Source organism: Lathamus discolor, chromosome 2 (genome assembly GCF_037157495.1).
Source record: "Lathamus discolor isolate bLatDis1 chromosome 2, bLatDis1.hap1, whole genome shotgun sequence".
In the NCBI taxonomy this organism is placed as follows: Eukaryota; Metazoa; Chordata; class Aves; order Psittaciformes; family Psittacidae; genus Lathamus; species Lathamus discolor.
The window spans coordinates 141,582,455-141,604,596 of record NC_088885.1 but is presented as its reverse complement, the minus strand read 5'-3'; the positions used below and the strand labels follow the sequence as shown (position 1 = coordinate 141,604,596).

At 37.1% G+C, this 22,142-nt stretch overlaps 1 protein-coding gene across 1 annotated transcript in view; it reads left to right on the top strand.

Annotated features, from left to right (window-relative positions):
* ANGPT1 (angiopoietin 1) overlaps positions 1–10,103 on the top strand; it is a 168,885-nt gene extending 158,782 nt beyond the window's left edge. Inside the window, exon 9 of the mRNA XM_065668804.1 lies at positions 7,713–10,103. Coding sequence (XP_065524876.1) covers positions 7,713–7,873 — 161 coding nt within the window. The 3' untranslated portion in view covers positions 7,874–10,103. The remainder of the gene's footprint in view (positions 1–7,712) is intronic.
* Positions 10,104–22,142: the final 12,039 nt, after the last annotated feature.

The window sequence follows — 22,142 nt, the reverse complement described above, 5'->3', positions numbered from 1 at the left end:
AACACACATTTCTCTCAGTGATCTTACTAGTTGTCAGTTTTATTTGGTCTGTATCAAAACTATTATCCTCTTTTCTCCTTTCTTTCCTCCTAACCCCTCCCCCCTGACATGCACACTCCCCAGCATAAGAAATAAATAGATACTAGCAAAATAATACAGTAACATCAATAGAATTGTGCCTGTGTTCCTTGTGCTTTCAAGATCCATGCTCCTTGACTCTATCTTAATGCAGTTTTAAGTAAATTACTTCAAAAGTATATGAATGATCTGGATTCTTAGCCCCCGTGGACTATGCATGGCAGTTAAATGATCTAACTGCTTTTTTTTACCTTGAAAAATTTAAACTAACCATGCTAGGTTTACTTTAAAGGGAGACAAAATATATTTATTCAAGTAATTACTTCATTTAAGCTTAATATTTGTCAAAATATTAAAAAGCCCCAGTTCTATCATAAAAATATCTTTTGAGAACTAGTACAATATCTCAGGCCAGTAAACTAATGAAAATGTTATATCCTCATAGCATTGTTTTGGAGAGTACTCTGGTGAACTACATACACAGCTTTTTTTGCAAGAAATAGCGCTTACAGTGCAACAGACTGTCACTGGAATGAAACACTGAGTAGATGTTCGAAGTGCTTCAGATAGATTTCCAACAGCAGAACATTTAATGTCTCTGGATCACATTCGTGGGCACAAGACAAAGTTAGAGCATCCTGCCAGGACACCACCTGTCAGCTGAGCCCCAGAAGTTGTTTGTGCGATTGTTTTCAGTCACTGGAATGTGTCTTATGGTAACTTGGCCCATAGTAAAAGAGCCTTAAGGTGATTTGTTTTGTCTTGTATTGGTTGCAGCAAAGACATTTACCTGGTTTCAAGTCACAAGTTGGAATGTTTCTAAACCTCTGATCCCTGAAATACTTTGACAAAGTGACAGGCAGTCTTTCTATATGTCTTACTAGGGCTGAAGCAGCATAGAATTACTGAAATAACTTATTTTATTTTACTGGAAGAAGAGGTCCATCCAGCTGTAGTCTCCTGCATCTGACAGCAGATGCCTTAGTTTGGGCTCAAGAACAATACAAATAAATGATACTTCCCTGGAGTATTTTCCCAGTATCTTTTGCATCTCAGGGGCTTCCCAAATCTGAGACAGTTCTCATGCATTTGTTAATCCTCAATGGATTTCTCATCTATTAAGCGGTAGTGCTCAATGACTATCCCAAAAAGTGGTGCACTAATTGTTTATTGTTTCACCGCTTTTTTCTCAAAGTGGTGTACCTTATGAATCTCTGGCAAGAATGGTATGGAGAATTTTGGTCATGGCTTGGAAGGAATTTCTTGGCTGAATATAGAAATCTGTCTGTACATAATCCAATTAGAAAAAGCTACAGTTTCTTTTATATTTTGTTTGAAACCAAAACTTCTAAAGTAGCAACCTCAGCACACTTAAAGGTATCGAGCTCGAACCTCATGTACTTACATGTACTACATAGGCAAACATCAGTTTTTAGGCTTTATGTATATTGTTGCTTCCATAACAAAGTTACTTTGAAAACACCATTCATGAAGTATCATTTGTGTTGCCTAACATTTTAAATAGAGAAATATAACCACCATACAGATTACAAGTGAACAGAAAAAAGTTTATAGGACTATGTTATCCAGTTGAATGAAAAGTCAATGCCTTTTCATCCTATGTCCTCCCAGCTAAATTCTGGTTTAATCTTCAGAATGTCGAGTACCAATTGCTACATTTCAGTCTGGTAAATCCAATACTCTAACGAATAAAAGAACATAGGCCTGGAAATGGATTCCAGAGGTCATTTAGTCCCTCTCTAAGACAGACTCTTCTCTATCTATTTATTTCTGTCTTTCTGTTCATCTTCAAGATTTCTAGTGATAGAAATTCATTCCCATAATATAATCTGTTACTGAGTTTGGCTACACTTTATATAAGAAAACTTTGTTGGCTAAACCAATTCTCTGACAATTTACTTGTGTTCCATCTTGTCCTATCCTCCACCACTGGAAAGAATAGACCATTCCTTTGCATTCCTTTGAAAAGCTGCTTTTTTTTTTTTTTTTTTTTTTCAGCAGTGTTTTTTATGAATTTGAGACTGCTGGCAATCTGCCTTTTGAATTCTGGACTAAACAACCCTAAATATTTCCTCCTATATTTTGGATATTTTCCTCCTATTTTGGACTCTATCCAGTGGCTTCACATATAGCTTGAGGTGTCATCCAAAAACACACCCAGTCTTCTAGCTGAGAAGTTACCAATGAAAAGTCGAAGTATAACCATCTAACTTCTTAAAAGTACATTTCAACTTCTTGAAATGTTACATAAAATAAATTGTTATGTCTTTTGAACAATGAAGACTGTTTCAATATCTTTGCATTAGAAAGTGTTCTTATTGGTTGTGGTGCCAAATGCACTAAATTTTATGGACAAACCCAGAGGGTTAGAAATAAATCTGGCTTTTCATAAAATCCATTTATCTCATAAACCCAAACAAATGTACCATTGAAGCATACTCTGGATCTTATTGAATGGTTTATATTGATCTCACTGCATTTAGAGTGTACTGTAGAGAGAGAGCAGATACGTGTGAAGAAAGGGTCTGCCATCAAATGTGCAGGGTTTAGATGCTTATTCTTTTACTATTCTTTTACTTTTATGCTTTTATTTCTTTTATTATGTATGCAACTAAGAATCTTTCATCAAACCTGAATGATCATTAAGACATTCCCAGTGCATGTCAGATTTACAGTTCACTCATGAAATGATGAGCACTGGGCTACTAACGAAGAATTTTACATACATATATGCTTAATTACAATTAATACCACAAGCCAAAATGGAAATATGTTAGCTTTGGCATACAAAAGCCTTTTCTATGTTGCTTTTGCAAAGAAGATTTTATCATATAAGAACTATACCTGTGACTTCAGAAAACCATTATAAAAGATGGCTATTTTTTGTAGTATCACTACTAATTTGGGCAATGCTCCTTCACTAGGTAGGGTGGGGCTTTTTTGCAAGAATTCATGCAAATTATCTCAATATACATTCATATTTGGCTAAAGATATAGTAAAGATATAGTCTGTGGAGCTGAAATATCTGGTCATCGATGGTTTAAGCAGTCTGAAGCACTCAAACCCTATTTATTTAATTAAAAGATCTGACATGAAATGTAACAACTTCCCAGCAGTTACAGCAACATTGACTAAAGATTAAATAAGAGTCCATAAAGTGTGAACATGCCTTAGCTGATTCAGAATAGCAGCTCTCTACAGTGAAGATTAAAGATTATTTGTATAGATGATCTTTCAAAGAACTTATCAAGGTATTAGCCAAATTATTTTTTGTTTGGACATTGTACTTCATGACCTAAGGATGTTTATTGCAAACAGAGACAGTAATGCTGCTTGTACTGAAGAAATTATTACAGGTGGACTGGACTAACCTCAAAAAACTGAATCAACCTTCAGTTCAAATAAGAAATTAGTGATTTTGTGATCACAACATCTTGACAAAACTACCTATGTTTCTGAATAAACACACTCTTAACCTTCTCCTGGAACCTCCTCTTTCCCACTTCATTAGTCACTTTAAAATTTTGCTTCCATTACTATTTCTCATAATGCCCACTCTTCATGTGTCATCTTGCCCAAATCAAATATCACATGCAAAATATTGCCAAAGGTTATCATCTTCAAGGTTAAAATCTTCCTGCTATTCAGAGAAGACTTGATACTTATTTGGGAAAGCCATTACCTTGTAGTGAAACATAAACAAGATTGTTCATGGGAGAAAAATCCTATGAACTTCATGGAATGAGTCAACATTTAGCTACTGGGAATCTTTCTTCATGGCTCTGGAGCTGTTTTATTTGGTGTTTTCTCCAATGGCACTGCTGCAGGTAACTCTTTCAGAAACCTCTATTTTATATTCCCCCATCTACAGCTACCAAGAAAGTCACTATTTCCATTCCTCTTTCCCACTATATACAAGCTGTCTGAAAAATTACTTCATTTATATCTATTCAAAGATATAGATTTTGATGTTGAAACATGCAGTAAGAAGTCTTCTGATAATCTGAGGCCCTATGGGGAATGGGGAGCTTTAAGAGGACTGCAGGGGAGGATGGAGAGAAATAACTATATAGAAAGAATAAAAAAACAAGCAAAAAACTTACAAAGAAAGACAGACAGAAAGTAAACCCAACATTTAATGTAGTACTAGGAAATATCTTTAAAAAAAATCATAAAATCTTACTAGCAGGAATAATGCTTGTTAAAACACATTTTGAAAGAAAACTTTAATGAAAGATTTGAGCAAATGCTCACACAAGATTTGTAAAATTTTGTGTTTCTTCAGCTGATTCCACTTTTAACAGAGATTTTGCAAGGCACAACTGAAAATCTTCGTCCTAAAATGGCTGTGTCTACATCCATTGCTTTTCCTTTAAGATGAAATGGTAACTAGAAAAGCTTGCCATGTCTTCACATCCCAACACCATAAACAGAACCCATCTGCATCTGTGCTCCAGCTTTGAAAAATGAGGATTAGAATTTCCCTGTTTAACTTTGTCTGAAGTTTCTATAAGATCATACTGTGGTTGCAGTAAAACATCAGCTGTAAGACTTCTTTGTTTATTGCCCCCTTAGGTAAAACATTGTAATCAAAGAGAGGTCAATTGTATCAAAATAGAAGTTTGCCAGAATTTATCTGGCATAAATTCTTCCCTTAAGATTTTATTATGAAGTGCTACTTCTGAAAAAAGCCTACTAAGTATTATCCAAAATCAAAGAAATTACTTTACAAGACTAGAAACATAAATTACACAGATCTGAATGCAAAGGACAGAGTAAGCACTGGATCTGAAGGCTAATCACGGTCAGTATCAGATCAGTAATAGTAAAGCATAGTTTAAAATACATTTATACAATGCATTCATTATAGGTAGATTCAAGGCTAACCACTGTATATGATGAAATTGGATGATTTGCAAGGGCAGTGCACATTGTCCAAAAGGAACTTCTAACAATTGAATTCTTTTTCCAGAAGTCAGAGTAGGAAACATGCTGAACATTTAGAATCCTGTGTTTCAGTCCACTGTGCCGCTTGCAGCATTCAGTAGCCACTCACTAGATGAGTTTATTGCTAGCTGTAGTGCTTGAAAAAGGTTTGCAGGGGGTCTTGGGAATATTACAGTGTTGTGATGTGCAGGCTGAAATAACTTTAGAAAATAAAGTGGCATCTAAAAACCAAAAGCAAAAGTCACCATCCAATCTTTATATATTACTTGCCTTCATATATGAAGGTAAATGCTCCGTACAACCATATTACATGGAAAGATACACAAGACCTGTGCTAAAGATTTACAGACATAGGTCTTACTATGGAGAAACAAAACAAATAAAAAGCAACCCACCAGCAAAATAAGAACAAATATCTCCCCAAACTCAGCAGAAATATTTATTGACAAATAGAGGTTAATATATTTTTGACATCGAGAATATTAGCTTTTTGCAGTATGGGGACTCATTCTGTCTTCCTTAGTCTGAGCTAAGCATCTTTCTGTTACATTACATAGATAACTTGTCAGCTGTTAGAGAGAAAATTCTATTCCCATCAAGATATACAACAAATCTCCCACTACTGTCCATGGAGTTAGTGTGTCACCTAGTTTATCTTTGTCAGTTTGTGCTCTGCAATCTTGGTGTTGCCAAGTTTCATGTTATTTGGAGTTTTCCTTAAAACTCCAATGGCAGTCCAAAATTCACCTTAACAAGAAAAGATTTTGGGGAAGTAAGCAAGAGAGTTGTCTCATTTTAAATTTAAAGCAACAATTCAAAATAGATTTGAAGACTCACTCTTTTTTTCATCACTGACTTCATTTTCTCCATTGGTTAAAGACATCATATATGCTTGTTTTTACTGTAGAAGTCTAAAGGTGAGGTGACTTATTTGCATACAGTTTGCAACCAAAGCTACATTTCTAGTAAGTTTGGATTTTCTGCATTCATTCATACAAATGGTAGCAAAACCTCTGTCCTTGTTAGTCATATTCACAAGTACTTCGCAAATATGTCTGGTTTATTTTCAGTGCTGTGTTGACAGAGCACTCACAAAGGTGGAGGTATGGCTTCACATGTATTTTCTCTGGCAGAAAACTCTGGTTGAAAAGTTCCTGAACTGCTATATTTCTTTTTTATCCTAACTTCTCAATTTAATACTCCTTCAGTTGTGCCAACACAACAGTTCACTGGGCCATTCTGTAAAAAAACAGATTGCTGGTTTGCTCTCTGAAAGCAAAGTTCTGGTCATTTTTCTAAATCTCTGCCACCTCACTTTTCAGAATAGTCTTACAATGCAGCTGGAGTAGTGAACTAGAATCACAGCCATCTGGGCAAGACATTTTTGCCCTGTCTTTCCAGCGGCATAAAATACATGCTACTGCACACAGAGTTCAAAGGGTTAATGAGTAGGAAGCCGCAGCTTGCGGGGGCACAAAATGCAATTAGCAGCTTTCTAAGCCTAAATTTGATATCAACCAGTAACATTTTTAGTATCTTTTTGTAGTCACTGGTGCTCAAGTAATTAGTAATTTTCTGCTACCTGTAGACACATAAGTAAATAATGTCTGCAAGCCCCTTAAAAAAATAAATAAAAATGAATAGGCATTTGTCAGTTTTCTAGGTGCCAGGTGAGAACTTGCTTTGGGGCTTTGCAGAGAAGTGAACAAATCTCAAATGGACCTGTGTGAGGACCCTCCTGACACTGCTGATGCAAAAGTGTTTGTCACATTTCAAGATCAAGAGGCTTAAGATTTAATATAGATTTTTGTATCTAAAATGATAAGATTGAGGAGTGAATGTCACTGTTCTGGCCCAAACGGTACCTGCAGTGAATGTGTCTTGATTGAAATTGGCCATACTATCACCAAGATGCATGCACACTCGGGTAGTCATCTAAACCATGCACACAGGTATTCTGACTGTTACCACCCTGCAGTACTATATTTGTCTTCTTCACTTAGTCCTTCCATTCATTTCCTGAGTCTTGTTTATAAATTTATCAGAAGTCTTAAAGAGTTTACGTGTTTCCTTGTACACCACTGTGATACAGACTATCTATTGCTATAGTATTGTAATTACTATAAGAGGGCAGCACCACCGCACTCATAACCCATGTTTGTTAAGCACATCTGACCTGAGAGAATAAGAAAACTGAGCAATTGAACAATCACAGTTAAAGCAACAGAAAAGAATTGGTAAATAAAATTGAATCATGCTTATACTCAACCAAACAAGTGAAATTATGCAAAAATACTTGCAAATTATAGTCTTTCTCTGAGGTTTACATTAGATGGGTGAACTGTAGTACTGTTTAAACATGAGAAGCAGTTTATTTGTCTTTGTTGTTCTTGCTTTTGCTTCACATGCTGCATATAAAACAAGAATGAGTTAGGACTTAGATACTTTTCCAACTCTGTAAGTACAAGTTCATTCTCCAGCACCACTGATTATAGGATGGCACAGAAGAGCAAAAAAAGAAAACGTTAATATATCTTCCCCACTACCACACTAGGAGTATTAATGAGCCTAGGAACACTAGAATTTGATAATCAGCTAAACCTTTTAAATAAAATAAAAATATTTACTGCACTTGTAGTTTAATCATTTGTTTTAATATTTTCAGGGTGGTGGTTTGATGCCTGCGGTCCCTCCAATCTCAATGGAATGTTCTATACAGCTGGGCAAAACCATGGAAAGCTCAATGGCATCAAGTGGCACTACTTCAAGGGCCCCAGCTACTCCTTACGCTCCACCACCATGATGATTCGTCCCTTGGATTTTTAAAGGCATTCAGTGATGGATCCCAGGACAAACCAGGATGACACTGCCCTTGACAGCACCACTATCACAGTTTGAAGGTAAAAGGTGAAGGTCTTCTTGAAAGCAACATGTAGGGATGATGAAAATTTGCTTCATTATCACCCTATAACCTGCAAAAACTCTCCAAGTCACCCCAGAAAAACTCTCTCATTTTCATGACTGGGGGAGGCTTGGTTTAGAAGAAGGTGGCTACAATAATTTTCCAGAGAACACCTGGATCTTTTTATTCAGCCCAAACCTGGTGCTTGTCAGTGGACATCTTTTTTTTTCTTCTTTATTTTTAGAAAAAAAAGATGTAAAAATGTACAAGATTATTCAGCAACAGCTTCAGAATTTGAAGAACTGAAATATATCGACAGTCCATTGAGTAAAATGTTATTCAGCAGTGAAATGCCAAAATTATACCCATGAAAATGGATTACAGAGACACCTTTTTTAAGACTCATCTTATGGCACTCAAGATGACCACTCCAAATATTGTTTTTCTTAAATAAACTGAATTTGGATAGTGAATGGATTTATGTTAATCCCAGAGTCAAATAATTTCTGCAAGTATTATTTTTCATTAAATCCTTTAAGGACATGTTTCTCATAAATAAACTGAGTCAAACATATAAAGAATGATAAGGGCAATAAGCATAAATTTTTCAGTTGCTCTGTAAAAGTAAATCAGATAATTGGCATAATCCCTGAACTAGGATTTATAGTGTGATAACAAAAGTAGCTGTGTTTTGAGATTTTTCCCTTCTTTCATTAAAGGCAGTCTGAATGTCACTTAGAAAAATTAATAGAAGGTTTAAAGAATGTGAAATATTATCCTAAAGAAAACATAGGATTTTTCATGGAATATTTCCATTAAAAGTAAACAGGAAGGCAAACTGTTAGGGTATATAAAAATTGCATAAGTGCATAGCTTAAGGCAATGGATTCATTTTACAGTATCCTTGCATGTGCGCAATTTATCATTTTTTTGCTTTATTATTACATTTTTGTGAATATCAGAAGCATGCCAGTTCTACACGGTGCTTAGACTACAACTATAAAAATATACTCATCAGAATAGTATAGAAAATAAGACTTGTGAACTTGTAAATAGCATGTTTATATTTCCTGTAATGGTCATTTGATTTGTACAGGCAGCCCTGACCCCACTCTGAGGATGCAAAACCTCAAAAAGATATAAATATTATAAGAACTTTAGAAGACTGCTTAAAGGTTGTTAACATGTAATTTTGTTATATTAAAATGTTGGAGAAGTGGGGGGAAAGATGTACATTTCAACTCTTGGAGAAGATCAAGTTCCTAAAACAACAAGCAACAAAATAGTTGGGTGGCCCATGAGGGTATAGAGAAAACTCTTTCCATTTACATCCCCTTGTGATTTAGTCATATGATTAAAATTCATTTGGGAAAGTAGCTTGCAGTCATTCTATTTCTGCTATATATAAAATGAAAAAGTTTAGCCTTCTTTCACTGAAATCAAAAGTAATATTTTCATCAAGTAAATTATGATGAACATGACACGCAAAATCTGCATAGGGTGACTTTTTTGTTTGTCTGTTGCTTTGTTTCATTCATTAAACTGTTGCTGAGACGAGGCACAAAAAAGACCTGATTATTTTTTAAAGGATGGTGACAGTTACTGCCTTTATTTTTTTCTCTTCCCTTTCCCTTCTTTCTCCCTTCCTTCCCACCACCCCCACCACCCCACCCCCGCCACCCCTTATTTCCATGGAATAGGATTTTTTAAACATCCCTTTTTAAAGATCACAAGGCCCCACATGGTTCTCTTTGATTTTAAGCGGGAAGATCTTTTCTTTTTGTGTATTTGTATATATTTTATATATATTTGAAGTAATCTTGCCTAGGGTTAATTTGCTGTTTTCTGCTGAATAAGTTACCAAACTACTCCTTACTCAGCAGTTTTTTCACAGAGCTGTTTTGTCTCAGTTTCCAGTAGTTTTTTTAATGGTCTTCATTTATGTTCAAAATATGTGGTCCGTCTTCCTCCATATTCTCAAAAGATATATTTTTGCAGCTCTTCAATTTAGTAATGCTATTTTTGCAGATCCTGCTGCAAAAGGAAAACCACATTCAAAATAAAAGAGCATGATACTTACTGTTTATTTATCTGGGTTTGAAAAAACTGTGGATTTGGTTTCCTATACTTTGTAATAAAACATTATTAAAAATTGTGGAGTCTGTGCTTTGCTTTGCTTCAAGTATACCTTTCTGTGACAGGCTAGCAACATTTTTCAAGCCTCCACCTCTCCTTGTATGAAATATTAATAAATTCACACAAAGCCTAGAAAGGGAGTCTGATTACAGATTGTCCAGAAATCTACATTGCTAATCTTTCAAATCCATATTTCAGTATTTTTATTCAATTTCCTTGATTAAAATTGTGGGCCCTATATTTCTAATTTTAAGTTCAAATCATACAACTCTATCAATCTTTAAAATGTTTCTTGAATTCCACAAAGATAAAAATTGAAGTGTGACGCTTTTTCTCTTGCCTTATGATGTGCTCTTTCATCCATTCTCTCATTCTGCATGGCAGTGACAAATCTCCATTGATCTCTTAGCCAGAAATGCCTCTTGCTCCATTTGTATACCTTTTAACACTACACGGATCAGTTTAAACATCTCTTTGTAGTCAGTTCATCCTCATTTTCTAAGGAATTTTTGCTTAATTGGACTCGTTCATTCAGACCAACGTAGCTTTTAAATCAACACTAAAGCCGTGAGGATCTTCATGCGAAAAAGCCCATTTTACTCTTTAAATTGAATATGCATGAACTGCATGAATTGAAGAGTTACACTTAACAAAAATGGTGTCTCTGAATTTGATTTATGTTAAAATTTTGCTTTCCTTGAAAGAAACTAAAAATATAGTCAGTCGTCAGTGGTAATGGTAACTTTACTATTTCTTCCTGGTTTATAAAAACAAAACTTTCATAGGTCAATAGATGTGTTTTCCATAGCATATAGATCCTTAATTTTTAATATCTTTTAAGGCTGGAGATGTAATTTAATGCATGCTCTTCTGAGTGCCCTAGAATCCAGCACTGGCTTGTTAAGTAGGCAAGTAATCTACATTTATAATCATCTGTACAACAGGTTCCCAAGACACAGTTCCTTAAAAACTTTTCCAGCTATAATAACAACTTACTTCCCTGCAGATCTGCAGCTCAAACCACAGCTCTGAACATGCCTCAAATAACCTCATTTGGGATTGGCACAGCACTCTCTTCTCCTTTGGGAAGAACGAAACTGAAACAGCAATCACAATAAGAGCTGAACTCTCCAGGTAGGATCAAGCTCAATTTACAACCAGAATGTGCTGCAGTTGTGCCAAGAGGCATTCCCTCCTACAGTCTTTTACATAAGCTGGACAGCTTGAGGAGAGAGGCAGTAACCCCCAAATACAGCTGATGCTGCTTGTGCTGCCTAACTCTGACTTGTGGTATGCATACACACACACACAAGCGTGCACACACACAAACATGCACGAGCAAAATTCCATATGTCTGCAGAAAGCTTGACGCAGACAGTCAAAAAGACCTCTTTTAAATTTTATCTAGAAGACCGGTAATCTCAGGCCAATAATAGAAAAAAATCCAGAAAGCACAAAAAACTAAATAATTCAAAAGTGCAAACACCAACAGAAAGACACTTCAATAGTGCCCCTGTGCACAGCTGGCAATGCTTGCCTTCTGCTGCCTGGATGTGGTTACAGGAAGGCAAGAAACAGAATTAACTGAAGGCCAAACACTTGCAGAAGCTTGTGTTCGCAACCACACCATCGTCTACTGGGACAGCCAATTCAGTCCCTGCCAAACCAGGGGGAAGGAACCTTTCTTGACAGTCATTTGCCCTGCAAGGCTATAGAGGGTAAAACAGGCACATATGTCCCTTGTTGCTGCTTAAAGAGAAAACTAATGCATTGCCAGGTCAACCCTAGAAGCGCTAATAGGACTGCAGGAGAATAACACATAGGGATATGCTTCTGGGAGATGGGGGTGGGGAGAGTAGGTGAGTGTGGGGGGAAGGGAAATAAAATAATAAGGAGCAGGAAAATAGGAGAACCCTGATGCACTGACACAGGTAAGAAAGAATTGAGGAAGAGTGAGATAGTGGCTGTTAAAGGATAAGACAGCTAAGGAAGGAAAAGAATCAGATTAGGGAGCTAAAGGCAAAAGTAGTGAAAGAAGGAAGTCACTGCTGAAAAGAGTACGGAGAAATGACAAAGGTGAAAGCACAGGACTTGGGGGTGCTGGTCGATGAGAAAATGAACATGAGCCGGCAGTGTGCACTCGCAGCCCAGAAAGCCAATCGTATCCTGGGCTGCATCAAAAGGAGCATGACCAACAGGTCGAAGGAGGTGATCCTGCCCCTCTACTCTGCTCTTGTGAGACCTCACCTGGAGTATTGTGTGCAGTTCTGGTGTCCTCAACATAAAAAGGACATGGAACTGTTGGAACAAGTCCAGAGGAGGGCCACGAGGATGATCAGGGGACTGGAGCACCTCCCGTATGAAGACAGGCTGAGGAAGTTGGGGCTGTTGAGCCTGGAGAAGAGAAGGCTGTGTGGAGACCTCATAGCAGCCTTCCAGTACCTGAAGGGGGCCTATAGGGGTGCTGGGGAGGGACTCTTTGTCAGGGACTGTAGTGACAGGACAAGGGGTAACGGGTTAAAACTTAAACAGGGGAAGTTTAGATTGGATATAAGGAGGAAATTCTTTCCTGTTAGGGTGATGAGACACTGGAATGGGTTGCCCAGGGAGGTTGTGAGTGCTCCATCCCTGGCAGTACCACCCCAACCAAGGCCAGGTTGGATGAAGCCTTGGGTGGGGTGGTTTAGTGTGAGGTGTCCCTGCCCATGGCAGGGGGGTTGGAACTAGATGATCTTGAGGTCCTTTCCAACCCTAACTATTCTATGATTCTAATTAGGCAGTGGAATCTATTAATACGTTTATTAGAGGATAAATAGTATCAATTAATTTTCCAAAGCCTGAAAGGAACGGTGTCAACATTTTACTTTCTGCTTTTATTTAATATTTGCAATGCCATGGAGACACACTGACATTTGGTAAAATCCAAAGCAATACTTAAAAAGCAGTCCCTTCTTAGAGGAACATTTGGTAACATGTAGCCTGAGAAACAGTTCCTGCTTTTAGAATGAGACAAGAATCCACCAGTAGATAAATCAGCTTTGGATAATATTTATTCTTCCACTAAAAGATGTGGACCTCCATCCATTTGCAGCCTGCTCATGCTTATATTTAGAATAATTGTCTGCTTTAAAGGAGACTACAAATCTCAGACCTGATCTCGTTCACCTTCATTGTCGAACCACTGGTATGCTTTCTTTTGAGTAATGAAGCAGAACTCCTGGGTATACAGATATAAGTTTCACTCTTCCTTTGAAACAAACCTTTCTTTTCTTTTTTTCTTTTTCTTTTTTTTTTTTTTTTTTTTTTTAATTCAAAAGCTTCTGCTTGGAGTTCATCTTTCATCCACCAAAGCTGATTATTTAATCTCTCTTTGATAGCTTCCCTTAACACTATTTATTCTGTAAACCCCCCAGACATAATTGTTCTCCTGGAATCATGCAGAGGTTTTAGTCTACAATCTTCTGCTCTGCCTTCACATGGACTGTCACACTGCCAGGCACCAATACTGTAATTTCTAAGGGTTTTTTTTCAGTCCTTCCAGGAAATCTGTAATTCCTTGAAGCAACAGCATTGCAGGTCCTGTATCCCACAAATCCTGGCCCATCCCTGCATGTTGAACAGCAGCTGCTGAAATCTTTCTGGCAGAAAGCCGCGCCTGTCCAGGCAATGGAAGAGTCATCAAGCACCCCTGCTTCCCTTCTACCCATTTCTCCTGGAATAGCTCCCTGTCCCAAGAGTGGAGAGAAACAGCCCAGCAGCCACTGTAATGGCAGTTTCTCACAAGATGATGTCTCTGCCCACCTCCAGGCTCTGCACACAGTCAAAGCAGCCCCTGTGGAGTGAAAATGCTGGCTTTTAGACTGCCTACTCACAAGCCAAAGATGATACAAACATGTAGCCAAAGGCTTTTCCACCAATTAATTCTTTTTATTAGATTAAGAAACTAATGCTAATTTTACCACATGAGGAGACAGGCAGTTAGTTCCCTAAACACTTAGGTGGAGATGTGTCTAGTGTCACTAACAGTGGACTGATACATGCAACATTTAGCATGTTACAAAAGCTTTGGTGTTTGTTTAGAGTTTCAAGGCTTTGGGAAAAGACAATAATAAATATATATGACTTTGTGCAGTAAAAATGAATATTTAAGCACAGTTTTGAGTACCCACAAATGTAAAATGAAGAGAAGGAAAACTTTCCTCTGTGACTCTGACTATGCATTTGTTAACAGAGGTTTAGGCAGGAGGCAGCAGCTCTGTCACTGCTTCTTTTCCATTGCGTGATGTGCAAGCTCAGGACACCAGCATCTGAATCTCCTTTCCAGCCACTGTGAACTGCCCCACAGACTAGATCAGAAAAACTGTCTCAGTCTGATATCATATAAAATAGATTAAATGATACTGCTGCAAGTCAATGGATAATACAGGAAAATGAAGGACATTTCTAACATGACTATCCTGTTCAAGTTAACATTTTACACATTTAAGTACTCAGAGAAAAAAGAAGCAAAAATATTTACTTTCAGTACAACCAGGTATATTGTAAATATCTAGAACATATAGTTTAAATATCTATTGGATGTGTGGAGAAAATGGTAAAGAACTCATCCTACAACAAAGCAAGCTATCCTGCTATCTCAGCTCACTCGGAGAGGCAGAGTCCTTATTTCTGACGTTTGTGCTGTCTGCTGCCACCTATAGTTCAAAACTGAAGTTTTCCAAAGGTCTATTCATTGACAAATTAACTAAACATGCAATGAAGGATCTAAAAAAAGGATACTGAAGGGACTAAAACAAATAGAATGTCCAGCACGAATGGTCAGAGTTAATTCTATATTTAGGTGTGTGCTTTCAGTTTTAAATGTACTTAACTCAGTTTATCCCAAAAGGATTAAAATGTATTGGTTTTATAGCAACATAGACCTTCCCTAAAAAAGATAATGATATTTATAGAGTAAAAAAGTTGCTCAAAAAAATACAGGTGATGGAGAAAGTGGAGTCTCACAAAACCCTTCTAAAAAGTCATGTCACGTTTATCTCAGTTTTCACCAGATATATGTATATGGAGGACACATCAGGAGGCTTAAGAAAGAAGCAAAGAAAAGAAAGCTATAGAATTAAGACAGGAACTGAACTGTATTTTTAAAAAATATTAAAATAGTTTTCAATACAAATGCTGAGCAGTTGTAAATACAAGAGTTCAATTTGTTCTTCCCACCTAAATTTAACCAACTTATGCATAATGCATTATCCTGAAAGTCTTCAATTGCTGTCTCACACACTGGTTTTATTGCACAGTCCAAGAGTTACATTTCAGTAAGGTTTGTGACTCATGAAGAATAATTTATTGAGCAATGAAAATGTATCCTATAATTTTATGGTTTTAACTCCCCAAATAATCAGCTCATTTTGGTGCCTTAATTTACTCTAGAATCATATTTAGCAATAGTAAAAATACAACGTATTTTCAAGAGTTCAAGAATTCCTTTTGTTCTCTTAAGTCCACTGGAGTGTTATTTGCCATAAGATGGTTCAAATTAATATTTTTGGAGCAGCCCAAACTGCTAATCCTCTTGCCATACATAAGCTATCTCGTTTCTCTGACCTTTCACTTTCCAGTGTTCAAACCAGAGCCGCGTTGAGGTTACGATTTGCAGGTCACAAAGTCACAGATAACCTTAGATATTAGTAGAACTCCGTGTCATTTTCTTACAGAAACCAGAAGTGAATCAATATTTAGAAAGCTGGAGAAATCCAGTTGTTCAAGCCCTTTTGTCCACCGTCTCAAAAGCTGTGAGCTTAGCTGATCTGAACAAATAAAAATTAATGGGGATGAAACAAAACCAAAAGTCTGGTTATCTGCAGGCCTCAAGCACAACAAGCAAACACAAATTTGCTCCTGGTTGCCCAGGAGGTGTTTCAGCTCCACATCACAGTTTACACAGTGCCTGTGGTACATCATGGAGGAGCTGGCTCTGTTACTCATGAATATTTCAGTCTGAGCACCTCAGCTGCAAAGAAACATAGGCTTATGGCACAGGTACCATGAGAAAAAGCAGTGCTTTGCATGGAGTTTTAATGGCTGAAAGACCATTTTTCATGGAAGCTGTGCCCTGGACTGCAGTTTGAATCTCATCTGGTCTGCCACCAGGAACCAGTACTTTCAGAGCACGGCACACCTAGTGAATAGGAGAAAATGACTGTCCTAATGCACAGCAATTTTACTCATAGTAAAGCAAATGAAGTTAGATAGTAAAGTCATTGTGAAGCCTTTTGAATTACTAACATTTGTGACTGCATGGACAGTCAGGTTGCTTCAATCCCCCTGACCATACCTTTTCTACAAGTCTTAACACCGTGTTTCTTGATGTCTTTAGTTCCTAGAAAGCTGGGACAGGTTCAGTGTCTATCCAAATAGAACCTGAATTTGTTGTCTTTAATCTGGAACATAATGTAAATTGAAGCAAAATTAAACAAAACATGCTCTTTTCTCCACAAAAATAAAAAAAGAAAAATGAAGTCAGGGAAGGCATGTTGACATTATTCTTTCTGTATTCTCTTTGTCAGAAACAACACTCAGTGAGGCTTTCACACAAAAGAAGAAGGTAGGGAAAACAAGGATTTCAGAGTCCATCAGATTCCTTCATCATCAATGGGAACATGGACAAACTCCATTTATGCACGCACTTGCCTGACTTTTCTGCTAGCATCTTCAAATCCCCATATTAAGCTGTTACCAAGGAAGGAGCGTGAACAGCAATGTACTCAGCATGTCAAAACTCTGAATGGATTATCAAATAGATCTGATTTGTAAAAGAAATCTTTAGTGCTCAGCAAGTGAATTATGAGATTAGTGTCATGCAAGGGATAAACTTGGTATTCCACCAAGAAATATCAGGTTACTCTATGCATCCCAAAATATTTATCTCCAGTTAGTTATCTGCATGTTGTTATCAGGAACAATGACTGCACAATAAACAACACTAATACCTAATCAGCAGGACCCTGCCAAAATGCAATGCTCTCTTGGGTACTGTAAAAGGAGCTTCACCGACAAGGGTAAGATTTCACCTTCCCCCTTCCATAAAGGCCATGGTCCTGAGGGAATCTTTTCAACTGTTGCTGTCTTTCCTTGTTTGTATTGATCAGCTTCAGACTGAAGCTTCCTTAGGTTGTTTTTCTTTTTTCTTTTTCTTTTTGTTTCTAAAAAGCATGTGGAAATGATTAAAAAAATGTTAATATGGGCATGATCTTATCCATTCATACTGAAAATTTCAACAACCATGTTGCAACTAATAATTTTGAAATTTTTTGATTGTTCTTTCATATGACACCTGTGAAGAGGAACCAAAAATTAATAAGGAGGAAATTCTTTCCTGTTAGGGTGGTGAGGCACTGGAATCGGTTGCCCAGGGAGGTTGTGAGTGCTCCATCCCTGGCAGTGTTCAAGGCGAGGTTGGATGAAGCCTTGGGTGGGATGGTTTAGTGTGAGGTGTCCCTGCGTGTGGCAGGGGGGCTGGAACTAGATGATCTTGAGGTCCTTTCCAACCCTAACTATTCTATTCTATGATTCTATTTAGCTACAGACATGCAAGATGGGCTTTAATTTTAAGAGACTGCAGCTGCGCAGCTGCCCTTTGGGACAAAGTTAAGTAGCTGCTACTTGAAGACTTGTCAAGGCCCAAGCTGTCCTTCATAGGCTCCATGCTCATGAATCATGGGTCTAAAATAAAACAGCATAAAGCTTCTTCTTTCCCTTTTCAATTTGCTGTGAGTAGCCTGGGAGCTAGGAACATCCTATGTGCACTGCCAAGAAGGTACAGGCTGACAAGGCAGATTGACAAGCTTCTGCTGGGGAAAAAGAAAAAAATTCTCTTTAAATGTTTCATAACAGATTGCCAGTGGTTTGGAAAAACTGATGGGCATTCCAGCACCCAAGGGCATTGAGGCAGCTTGGGGAGGGCTGGGGAGGGCACTGTCATCTGTGGATCTGGTCAGCATTCATGTTCAGCTTCAAGAGAAATCTTCTGCTGTTGGACAATGTTTGCTTTGATCAGGTGGGACTACTGCTGTAGTTTCAAGATCAGCTCTTCTATGGGGTGATGTCCTGCTCCCCAGAAGCATTGCTGGTGATAAGGGATGTAAGAACTGTCTCTGCAGGGCAGTCAGTGTCTGAGCAATTCTCAGTCATGACCTTGCTTATTCCAGATCAGATGCAGCACACAACCTACTCAAAGAACCAATGGGCAACTTTTCAATAACAGCATAGATCTAAAGACTCTCATATTTCATAGGCTTTGGATCACCACACATTTATTTCCAGTGGAAATCTGCTGCTGAGTTGTACTCCTCTGACTTCTTGATTTTATTTTGTATACCCAGGTGATATACAAAAATGAAAGCTTGTCACTCTTTGCCAGTGTTTAATGTTGTATAGAAGAAAAGAACAGCAGGCTGAGGAAATATCAGGAGATTCCCACTGAGATTTTCTTAGTGATTTGAATAAAAAGAGTAAAAAAAGAGGGGGAAAATGAGCACAAGCTTCTTAGATCATCTCAGGGCCTTCATCACAGGGAAGTACTTCCTATCTACCAGAAACAGTGGCAAAAGATGGAGCATAATCTCCATGTAGAAGAAACTAAAAATAGTGTTATGGCATTAGTGATGCTCAGACAAAGAAAAGATTTAAAAAAAAAAAACAACAAGGCACATGTTGCCTGACTTTCTAATTCAATGTCTCAATCTATATGAAGTGTGAAAAAGTGAAGGAAGAATGAGGCACGATCACTTTGAAGTCCTGGGAGTTTTTCTGTGATCCAGCGTTCAATATGACCTGGACAGTCACTTCATTTGCTGAAAACAGAGTTGGTCAGTTTGTGTTTGCTGGTCCCTGTGCTCCCCCTAAAGTGCCTTCACAAACACATGGACTTGAAAGGAGAAGCAGTAATTCAGGAAGTCTCCTAACACAGCAGGGTTACATCTGTAATATGGAAGGGTTAAGATCGACAACCAAAGTAGTTTAATTCTATTTTCAGAAATCAGTACCTTACTCAGGATTATCTTTAATGACAGACACTGAGGTGTCAAAGGACTGTGTCAGGTTTCAGACCTTTCCATACTTGAAATTCCTGTGTTTAATCAAAGGTTAACTGAATCATTGCTGGCAGTGAACAGTTACTTCAATAGAGTGTTGTTGTGGGTGGCCTACAATAAGTAATACCATATTCAGGCAGCGGTCTCCTACATGCAAACATATTTCCCATGCATGTCTCTGTGTACAGAAAAATATATATGACAGTATATGTAAACTATCTCTCAGGAGATGGTGCAAAAATAATTCAAACTTCAGTATTTCTTAAACGCGTCATCCCTTAGCTGATTGACTTTTTTTTTTTGTCATGACTTTTCAAAAATTCTTTTCAAGTAAAATGAAAAAAGGATAAAATGAAACAGCAATCAGCTTGCTTTAATTCCTAAGTGGTAGAATTCCCTTTTCTTGTGTCAGGTTGCATTTTCTTGTTCCCTATTTTTCTGTGCAGCTTATAACTTAGAGAAAAAAATGGAAATCAAACTTTTGTGAACTGACTGTGTATTGGTTTGGCAATACTCAGCATATATACATAAGTAGGACATAAAATAGAAATAGATTCATAACCCATATTTGAAACCTATATGCTATTTTTTCCATCTATAGTAATTTGTTTGTACTGCAAATAATGTCTGCGAATAGTATTGTTGCAGAATCAACAGGTATTTTTTATGTTCATATGCGTCTTTTTACCCAGTTTTGAAGATTATTTCTTCCTATCCTTTATAACTTTCTATAGTAGATAAATTGTTGCTTAGTTTTGTAGATATCAACACCTGGAATATTAATAGCTTATGTGGATTAGCTTTCTCCAAATATTTGTTTTGAGGAAATTCATATTTTCATGCTTCACAGGACTTGGCCAAATATATACAAAATTTCTATAACGCAATGAAGTATATTAGCATATAAAGGACTGATGCATCTGACTTTTATTCTAGATTTGGGTTTTAAAGTTTCAAAGGCTACAAAAGGTGAATGATGTTATTAAATGAGGTGCTTTAAGAAAATTTGAACTAAAAATTCTTTCCTCACCAGCCAAACATCAAAATCATGCTCTTTTTCTTCTACAAAACAAGGATTTTAACATATTTGTTATTAAACAGGAACATCCAGAGCAAGGATCTTTCTTTTTAGAAATATTTCTGGTTTCACTGAAAACCTCAAAATGAAGTGATTGGGTTTCCAATGAAATGTCTGCATATTTTGATATTCTGGTTTTTTATTGACTCCTTCCTTTCCACCCCCAAATTCCACTGAGGAAATCAACAATTAAATATAAATATGAAACAATAATTATTGCATTTCTGAAAATAAAAATTAAAAAAATAAATAAAAGTTTGCATTTCCTGCCACTCCCCTCTCTATTTTGGGTAACATAAGGTCATGATCAGCTACCTGAAAGTGTATTTATATTTTAGTGTTTATATAATAAAAGCATAACAAGTGATTCAGTTCTCCTAGAAACACAATTTCATTAAGGAAAAAATTATAAGCTGAGAAAAGAAAGTGTTCCTTACTGTGATCAAGTGTCTTGCACAGAATTTCATAGGAAAATTGGGTATTTTTCGTTATGTATCTTTTCAGGAAAACTCAAAACAACCCCACTGTTTTCCTTAAGCCCCTACAAAAATAACACATAACTTCAAAGCAATCAGAACTTATGCAAAGAATAAAAGTTCAGTCCACTTCCTACTGTTCATCCTGAAACTCTCAAGAAGATGACATTGAAATCTATGAAAAGTAATAGGAATCCTCTTCCATTTCCAGGTGGTGAAATAAGTCTTTCTTGCTGTATACACCATTTTGCTTTTGCTCCTGGCCCAATTGAAACACACTTTCAGTCAAGTAGCCCACATGGAAATGTGTCACAATAAAGGAAAAGCACAAATTTCACTATAGCCTCCTGAATGTCTGCCCCTTCATTCAATGAAAAAAAAAAAAAAAAAAGAGATATCCGTTCCACAAAACAAAGTTCTGGTGTTCTGTATTGTCTATACAATACACTGAATTTCTCACCACTTTCAGTCAAACTGAAGGTCAGCTCTTGAATGGGTTAATAAAGCACTACAGAAGTCTGCTGGACAGAGACAGTTATGTAAATGCACTGCATACTAAGCCAGCCTCTCCTGATGCTGGATACATGAGGGTGTTAAGAGAAGGGGGAACCTGCATCTGCTCTGTGTTTATGGACAGACATAAAATGATTATTACAAGAACTGTAGATAATATGATCCAATGTGGATACAGACCTCTGGAGTATCCAAGGAATTCATTTTAGTTTTGAGAAGACTTTGTTCTGTCGACATTGCCATTTTCTGTTCTAAATAACAGTTCAGCTATTAAAGCAGTATGACTGAAGCCAAGTTTTCTGTAGATTTCGTCCCCGCAACAATAGATGTCAGATTGTAAGACAGGATAATTCACATAACAAAAGGAGTCATCCAAATTTTGCTCATCAAACCCCCCTAATGTGAAAGCTAGTCCAAAAATTACATCTGCAGTTTAAAGCAAAGCAGTGCTACTTGAGTGATTAGATATCATGTTTGACCATAAAGAATTCATGGCTTTACTTTGTTCCAAAATCTATTTAAGCTGTGAATTTCTATTAGGTATTTGTTCAATATTTTAGACTGCAGTGGAAGTAATGAAATGCTTCAATAATTTGCTACTCTAGACTCCTTGCCTCAGAAATCTGTTTTCAATTCCATCTGGACTAACATCTACTTCTAACAAGCTTAACAGTTTCAATATATCCAAGGCCAAAAAACCAAGCCTAGTGCTAAATCGAAAATCTTGGGAATGTTTCAGTGGCTGGATCAAAAATAAGAATCAGTAGGAGTCACAATTTCAACTCTAAAAACTTAGTAAAATAGCCATCAAAATAGAAATGTACCCCTAGATTTTGTGAGTTCCCTTCTTTCCTTACTTCTTCACTGTGGTGGTGGTGAGACACTGGAACAAGTTACC